General features: G+C 42.7%; 1 protein-coding gene across 1 annotated transcript; it reads right to left on the bottom strand.

Annotated features, from left to right (window-relative positions):
* Nucleotides 1-2,241: 2,241 nt before the first annotated feature.
* LOC120452983 (transcription initiation factor TFIID subunit 4) lies at nt 2,242-3,995 on the bottom strand. Its single transcript, XM_039637483.2, has one exon. The coding sequence runs from the start codon at nt 3,882-3,884 to the stop codon at nt 3,147-3,149; it is 738 nt and encodes a 245-aa protein (XP_039493417.1). The 5' UTR covers nt 3,885-3,995; the 3' UTR covers nt 2,242-3,146.
* Nucleotides 3,996-9,260: the final 5,265 nt, after the last annotated feature.

Here is a 9,260-nt window from a genome sequence, read left to right as displayed (position 1 = left end):
AGCTGGATACACCAGAAATATTTGGATTATTTGGATAAATGTTATATAAAGCTCAAAATTTAAGAGAATATATAATACTTTTTGATGATATTCTATAAAGTATAGTATATTCTATAAAGTAGAGAGAGATATTCGTATTCTTATTTTTAAACATATGAAGCTTTGTTGTTACAGTAATCGACCTCCTTAAAATTAAATGTTGGCGAGTCGGCTTAATATTTTCCCTTATACATAAGTATACATTTAGAAAACGCCTAGATTTTACTCTCAGTGTATGGGAGAGGCTGCCCGAGATGTTTGGTTTCGTTTATTGCCCAGTGTCTATTGAAGATTAATTTCATTTACACAACTTCATCGCCTTACCGCCGTGCCTTCAGCCTAACACTTTGTTGCTCGCCTGGTTGCGTTTTGAAGTTAATAAAGTCATAAATTGTCTTACCGGGGGCTGGTCGCTTCTCTCTTCCCGGATTTCACTGTTCCCGAACTCTAATACGCAACAGTTGGGGCCGCAGTCTGTAGCGTCGCCAATCGTTACGTGTCCATGTGTTTTTATGGCTTCTTTTGTGAGTGCCCACTGTTGGCATTGGAATGGTGGCACGTAGCGCTTCGCGGCATATGTTGCGGATTAGAAACGGATCCCAGACTCCCAAGAGGATCAGTGTGAGGCGGTTCAGAACTCGAATTTTCTAATGTATCATCTTTATGATCGACTTCAGCTGAAGACTAACACCTTAATGACGAAAGGGTAAAAGGTTCTACAGCAAACTGGTGATAAAAGATGTAAAGTTAATAGTGGCTTTGACATTCAGAGTATTAGGACATTGAACAAAATCCCATATGAGCTAATTGGCATGTTGCCAATCGAAACAGATCAACTACAAGGAATGACATTATTTTCCACCAATAAGTATAACGAAGAAGACCTTCGAAAATGGGTTTATTTAAATTACTAGATAGATAAGGAGCGAGCTTATTTATATGTAAATAAGCGCGCAGCAAGATGTCATTCTGGTGCTGCTCCCCATCAGGTTCCTTATCGGCATGCAAACACGGGCAGTTGAGCCCGGCTCCAATCAATTCTGATTCCGATTATCCGGACTCCCCGGCTAAATGAAACACCGGTCCCGAAAGCCGTTCGGCAAACAATAATTTGTTGGACTTTTATTTTTACGGCCGCGTATTGGTACAGCTGCTACTTCAGCGAAGAAGAGACGGAGTCGTCTTTAATAATACAACGATGACAGACATGTATCCATATCGCCGGATCGCCTCGAATCGGCTGGGATCGGATCGGAGTTGAGCGGAACAGAAAGCAGCGTTATGCAAAAAGGGTGCCACACATTTTCCTGCCCCCACAAAAACACTCTTTGTGTGTTCCTGCTATATAAATACGATAGTGGTGCACCTATAGAAAAGAACCTAACGGATCGTCTGTGGTGGTGCGGTTCCGCCAGAGGTTCAGTGGTGCTGCATGTGCTGGAATTCGCCTTCCTGTCCTTACTGGGTTGCAAGGTTCTCGGCAACACTGCCGTCTGTACAAACACACCTTGCTTTCGTCATAAAAAGCAGACTCTTCCGCCTGGAAAAGCGAAGCGTACACTTAAAAAATGCTGCGCTTTACTTCCTTATAAGACATATTAAAAAGATATTTTAGGCTAATTACTTTACGATAAATCGATCGAACCATGAATCTACGGAAAATAGTATAATACTATATCTAACTTTAAAGAATACAGTTTCCCCTTGATAAAATTTCTGTTAATTCAATTTATATTTACAACTTTACTCTGTTTTACTGATTTTTGTTTTAAGTGCTTCAATGTGGCAACTTTGGGGTGGTTTTCTCTTCTTCCGATCGCCGGACAAAGGATACAATAAGGGGGAGAACTTTTCCAGCTCATCTACCTGTCAAGTTTACGCCTGACAGCATTTGATATTTTCCTCGTGCCTACACCAGCTGCTCCTGCAAGTCCTTGAAAAAGGGATACACGCCCGAGTTGAGGTTGCAACATGTAGCAAGTACCTTGCAGAGGGTGCCTCGAATAGGGGTTGCTATCTTTGCAACTCGGACAGGTGGTGATCCTGCGGATGGGCCCACTTTGAATTTGTTTACACATTAGGCGCTTATCAAGCGGTTATCTATGAATAGAAAGAAGTGAACTTTTCGTGGGTGCATTGTCCTGTGGAGGAAAATAGTTTTGAATATAGATAGTTACTTTCCTCAAGGGGAAATCCCTTTCATAATCAATATGGTGATAGCCTAGAACTTGATAATATATTTTGTAAACTCCCGCTTCAAAGGGTGACACCAGCCGAATACGCTTTCTATGCCACGTCTGTTTAACATATTCCAAGCCTCAATGCATTTATAATCTCACTTACCCCTTTAAAATGCCCACAATTACATGGAAATTAATGCTCCCCACCTTAGAAGGTTTCTAGCACGATCCACGGTCATGTCCCAAATAAGGAAAAAAATTACTTGAATGAGCAGACTTGGGGAACGGCTTCAATTGAAGTTCAATGAAATGTGTCGCCGCGTGCGCTTTGATTTTATTGCCAGCACTTAACATAATGAGCCGCCTCGATAAAATCACGTTTCCTATCGCGCGGCGCATGCGCAATGTGCTCGATACTCGAATCCAGTGCGCATCGAATCCATATGCTTCCTGTCTCGCCGGATATTCCTTTGAGTGCCCCGCTCCATTGTCATGCGTCTGCTGCAGTGCAGCACAGAAGTTCAAAGTGCACGGAACAAGGGATCCATTGAATGCCAAGTGCTGCCGAACAAAGGATACGGCGAACACCACCTGTTTCCTTGGGCTTTCTTTGGGTTTCCATTGGGGATTTGCGAGAGGAGGAAGTTCATTGAACTGGGATTGCTGCAATTAAAATGGTAACGCATGTGCAGGGGTATACAAAAAGATTTGTGCAGGAATCGGTTCCATATAGATATGTCTTTTAAATAACATACGTACAGTAAAAATGTAATGAATGTACATATTCATGGTAAAATATATCTGAGTTAAGTTAGTTGGACTGATAAACACCATTTCAATCAATGAAACGATCTGCTCTTTGTAAAAAAATATTATATTATTAGATGAATGCTTTCAAAGTATAGGAAAGACTTCTTGATTGCATATTTATGACTTGTATTTCAAATAAGCTTCGAAGAGCATGTTGGACCGCGCGTAGCGACTATCCTCCTCCATGAACTGCAGCACATCCCTGATGTTCAGGTGCTTGAACCGTAGAGCAAATGGTCGCTGAACGGGGGGACCGGTCACTTGGCCGCCTTTCGACCCACTTGGAGCAGCTTCTGGGCCTGGTGCTTCTGCCGGGCGCTTTCGACCGCCGATGGCTAGCATGGCTGTATCATTCACCGATTCCAGACGAGCAACCTTCCTCTCCTTGTCGTCGTTCTCTGCCCGACGCTTGCGATAAAACCCGGCATCATCGTCCGAGGATCCATAGTCGGCCATCTCCAGATCGTTGAGGAACATCATCGTGGTCCTCATATCGTTCTTCATCACACAACGTGCGTCGTTATACAGGTGATAGCTCGTCCGATGTTCGCACAAATCGATAGTCTTCTTGACGACATGTTTCATGTAGGTCTCCAAGGCTGCCAAAAAAGCATCCAGGAGGGATTCTTTCTCCGACATGCTGATGTCGTCCGCCTGGTTGCCCTGGGACAATTGTTTTATTATCTTTTTGTGGATACTGCTGCTATCAAAGAAGGAGGCTCGTTGCTTTCTCTTCGTCGACACTTTTGTCTTGTTTGCATCCTGAGAAGCTGAGTCCGGCAGAATAAGATCGCTGATGATCAGCAGCTGACCAGCATACGGCTGTATCGGAACTTCAATAGAAATAATTGACATCGTCTTGGATATAGTTCACAAACTGCGCGAGGTTTTCTTTTGTGATGTGAATATTTTCTAGATGACAAACAGAATAAGCTTTACAGCTGCTTTTGTCAATACTGCGCATAAGTTCAGGGTTACTACCTTTAAAGCTAGCTACCTTTTGTCGGCAAATATACGTAAGTATAAGTATATATTAGGTTTAACGGCACTGGATAGGATCGACTATTGATCCTGTGACGCTTCTTTCTACCTGTTACGTAATGTTCAAAAAATCTAGTAAGCCCTAAAAAAAGTATAATTTGTATTATATTAAATTTGTAATTATTAAACTCTGGGTAAGGTGCTCTCTAGTTCCTTTACAGTATCCTACGCCACCCAGCCAGGTGCTAGAGGTGCTGCCACGAGTCATCAGCAACACCTCCAAGGAAACATATGCCGGTGTACCCCGCTTGAGTGCACCCACCCCTCGTGGACTGCTGACCGCAACATTTTCCTACACTGAAATTATTTACACATACAATGCCTGTTTGCTAGGTTTGTGTTGTAATTTATTATTTTTAGTATTACCTATTTATTATTATTATTAATAATTAGTGTTTATTTGTAAAAAAAAAATTAAATAAAATTACATAGCAATGATATAACATTACATTCCCAGCTATTTTCCTATTAGGGTTCCCACCGAAATCTGTTAATTTCCCCTTAGAAAACATAAGAATCTTCAATTAGTGAATGGCCAAAACGGTCTTACGAATATTCCTACTAGTGGCTTAAAATTCGTAACCAAACGAGTATATTTTCTGAGTGCCTGCCATGGCCCACTAACTCGATCCTAGCTAAGCACTTGTTCCTGTTCAATGCCCAGCAACAGGAGCAGAATGAAGAAGTGGAAGTGGCAGAGGCAGGCGCAGGCGCAGGACACGTTAAGCAAAGTGCACAGGAATGCAAGTGGGCCTTCTCGGGCGACTGGCGACGCTCGACGGGCACGAGTGCCTAATTATTCAAATGGAGGCGGTCTGATGCCTCTGCTCTAGACGCAAAGCCTGGAGTCCGCCGACGGTCGGGGTGAGCGGATATTAGTTAAGACAGCGGGGCGCGACAGTCGCCCGCTTAGCAACTCCTGTCACCGTGGCCGAGGCCGTGTCCCGCACATTTCCGTGCACCACTGAACTTGTGGCCCGAAAGATCATCGTACCAACACATACACATACACACACACATAGGGGAGTGCTGGGCCGCATTTTTAATTGCCAGGTTACCTGACATTTCCAGGAGCAAGACGCGTGTTGTTTTGACGTCGTTCGCCCCGGCTAGAAATTTATTAGAAATGCACGACGAAGTGTCTTTGTCGGCCGACGGCTAACTCATCTCAGCTTAACTCCCGAACAGGTTCATTACGCGTGCCGGCGACACTCACACACACGGCGCAGCGTTGACCTAATTACCTGTTTAGTTTTTTAGCCTTTTTTAGTTTGTCAATTTCCTGACCTCCCTACTTATAGGGGTAGGCTTTGTGTTCCTGCGGGTGGGTCAATGGTGTCATTAGAGTTTAGCTTAAGTGCAAGGTGCAGTCCTGTGTTTTAAATGAAGAAACTGTACTACCTTCTAGTAAGAAATGCATATTCATTTTTGCTACTTAGCTTCTATGGGTCATATTTTCTAGATGACAAACAGAATAAGCTTTTAATACTGCGCATAAGTTTAGGGTTACTACCTTTAAAGCTAGCCTATTTAAATGCATATTCATTTTTGCTACTTAGCTTCTATGGGTGATTTCGCTTTAAAATTAATCGAAATGCAGTAAAGTTTGGTTATTAAATGCAAGGTAAGTCCTCATTTGCAACCTATATAGCTTAGTTGTCCTCTTCATAGCCCTGTTATATAAAGATTCCATATGCCTTGCATCATACACACTTGGCCGTCATACTGCAATTTCCGCGGAGCTAGCCGCATAAACTTGGCTAACAATTCAACTAAAATGCCAACCAGATAATAAAACTCAAATCGATTGAAGAAGTGGAAGCATTGGCCTTTCCGAAAGATGGAAGATGGAAATAAAAAATGCGAACACGACGCTGAGAGTCGGGAGAAAGACTTGCAGCCGGGCAGGGCATTCAAACGACCACCCACACATTTTGGATTCGAAGTTGGAGTTCGCCATTTGGAGGTGGAGCTTGGAGTCGGATGCAGAGCATCCTCGCCGCCTGCGCAGTGTCAAATAGACAGCGAAAACAAATGCACTGCGAAAGAAATGAGTTTTGTAAGCTGAATAAGAAAGATATTTTTACCTCAACTTTATAAAAAGGTAAGGTTTCATTTTAGTATTAATATATAGAATGGATTTAACTTATGTAAATAGATCCTATAGTTTATAATTTATCGTTTTATTTTGTTAAGGAATTTCCTTATTACCTTATATAACCCGATAAGTTTTCTGTTGGTTAAGGAAAATGTATATAGCCCAACTTATGATCAAAAGATAAAGATATCACCAATATTAAACACACCCCCATATTGTTCTCAGTGTTTACGAGTGTTGCGTGGAGCGCAGGCGTTGCCTCCACAGGACGGACAGATGCAGTTGAGCCGACTCGAGATGGAGGCATATTCCAGCGAATAAATATTATCATATGGAAATTTCGCTGCGGAGCAATTACGAATGCAGCCAAACGTTGTGGCAAGTGACCTGGAAGACGTCAATCCAGGCACAGGAAATCGAAGTCGCAACTCGACGGTTTTGACGATGATGTAGCACCACCAGCCTTTATGCACTGCACACGGAGTTGCCTCCCCGGATTCCTCTGATCGCGAACCCACCTCCTCCACTGATCCCACCGCCATTTGGACCTTGTTCATAGAGATCGCAGCGTGTCACAGTCGTAGAAAGTTTGAATGGAGCAAGCCGAGGCGGGTACAGTGGCTGCAGCCTATGCTGAAGACATATGGACATAGTCAGTACTAAAAACTTGTGTGCGGAGGTGAATACCTTGAACAAAGACTATATAATATTCCGTGCTATTTATATTACGATTTACATTGTTGATTTTTCTTACTTATTTTTTCAATTGCTATATCGACATAAGATTCAAATCTTAAAATTTGTAGAGTGTCGCTTTAATTTTTTGTACACTAACCCATTACCGACAGCAAGTTCCTTAAATGGAGTCTCCACTGTGGCCTGCCAGACCAACAAGCAACCATATCCACTTCAGAGGCTTTACGTACCTGTTGGAGCTGCGTTTTGGGGGCGCAGCAAATGAAATTGCCAATTGTTGCGCTTTCGGTGGCAGTGGAAGTGGAGCTACTGTTTGGGCCTCGTTGTTGCCACACACCTTGCAGCTGAAACGGAAGCGAGCCATCTCTGGGAGATCTCCTGCGGGTCGCCGTTGTTATAGCTCCGTCTTGCCACTTTCAGCGCGGCCTGCTGCTGCCTTTTTAAGCCATTTTAATATGAGCGTTGCACATCTTGTGGGTGTGGCTGATTGGGCAGGCCAAAAGCTAAGGCATCGGACTAAAAAAGAAAGAAAGAAAAACAAAGCCAAAATGGATGAGTTCGGGCCCAGCCCGATGATCAATCTCAGCCATGGAAACGTTTTACAACGATGATGATGATGAAGACGACGACGTGGACTTTGTGGTCGCTGATGGTTTTGATTTCCACCACAGCCCAGCAGCAGTTTTGCAGTTCGCTACTGGTTTTCCCCCAATTAAGTGGGCGTGGGCATTTGAAAACGTTAGCCCCATCTGTCAGAGGAGGAAGCGATCTATTTGGCTTATGGAAATGGCGGACAGGCCTGGAAAATGTTTCAATTATCAGCCGTTTAGGTAGTAATTAATGCCAAAGTAATGGCAAGGTGAGCTTGCGATGAACACCTGCAATGGGATTTATTTTTTGTTATCCTCCTGTTAAGAAACGGAAGTAAATTGACACGCCTGCAAAAGGACACCTTCCTCTAATTTATTTTTACAGCACTGTGTTTCCGTTCCCAGAACACGCCATTGAGTTTGGCATTGTCCAGGGGAACAGGTCACAGGAATTGCTTTGTTGGCAGGTTTCTTTTAATTTCAAAGCAGCAACAAGTGTTTGGTTTTTTGTCTCGAAAAATATCACCAAATTGCATTCCTGTGAACTCTGATTCACAGCAAATATTTTTAAGGTGTTATTGGTTTACACTAATGAGAGTTTAACCTCTGATCTTATCGCTAGGGATATTTCATTTCAGTACAATCTCATCCATATTTTCTTATTTATTAAATTATTATTTACAGGTTAAGCTTCCCTGAATTATTGAACACATTGCTGTCGAATAATTTCACTTTATTTTACATAAACTGGCTCTTAAAAGCTGCAACAGTAAAAGCCGTCGTTGACTACAGAATAAGAAGTACAAACCAGATTATAATATCTTATAAATTATGCAAAATCATTCGCATTTACTAGATAAATAAATGTACCCTCAATGGTAAGTGCAAAAGCGAGCGAACAAAGTGATTCTTAGCCGGTGCAGAAAAGCTGCACAACGCCTGCAAATGCAAATTGCTGGTGGGAAGAAGAATATTTCCGTGGAGGACGGAGTAAATTGGAGCGCTACTTGAGGATTCTCCCACAGCCCACTGGACTACTTTTGCCATTCGATGACAATAATGTTGTCTGCGCTTCGTTATGGCCAGCTAGCATCGCCTCTACTTGGGCCTCACCTGATCTCTCCTCTAACCATTGCCATTGTCACCAACGACATGGCCATAACCATAGTCTTGGCCAACTGGGATTGGGAGAGAAGGGGGAGGAGGTGGAAGACATCCCGCTGAGTTGGGCATTGTCTGCACGCTGGGCAGATTTCCCAGAATTGACACCTTGCCTTTTGCTACATATTCGTACTTGCCGCGCCAAGAAGTCTGGCCTGTTCTGGTTAGGAAAAGAATGAACAAAATAATACAAGACAAGAAGAACAATCCAGCAGCACATTCATCATCCGGACAATTGTCTCTGCCTTCCAGGTGTTGCTCAGGAATTTCAATTTGCATAAATTTGGTGCAGATTTGCGTACAATAGAGTTAAGGGGATGCGAGTGCAACACCCGTGATTATCGAAACGCTTTTCTTCCAAAATAAAGATGTTGCCGATCTGCAGAGGAAAAGAACAATGATCCTTAGCTGCCTTTGAATTTTGGACTCGATTTGAGCGAGTTCACAAAATAATTAAGCTTTTAGTTGTAAATATGGTTTTATTTTGAAATACCTTTTTACGTGAAATTTTAAAATCTTTTCCAAAATGTGGCTTGCATTGAACGCAGAAAAGGAATGCACCTTTTATTATAGGTAAACACATTAAGAGAACCATATTCCCGGGCAATCTGTCCAAACAAAAAAATATTACCGCAACATATCAGG

The sequence above is a fragment of the Drosophila santomea genome, chromosome 2L (genome assembly GCF_016746245.2).
Source record: "Drosophila santomea strain STO CAGO 1482 chromosome 2L, Prin_Dsan_1.1, whole genome shotgun sequence".
In the NCBI taxonomy this organism is placed as follows: Eukaryota; Metazoa; Arthropoda; class Insecta; order Diptera; family Drosophilidae; genus Drosophila; species Drosophila santomea.
The sequence above is the reverse complement of the archived record's forward strand: the minus strand, read 5'-3'. Positions and strand labels throughout refer to the sequence as shown.

What these genes read in the sequence shown, in the direction of transcription:
- LOC120452983 (XM_039637483.2), bottom strand. Translation starts at nt 3,884, where the DNA reads ATGTCAATTATTTCTATTGAAGTTCCGATACAGCCGTATGCTGGTCAG.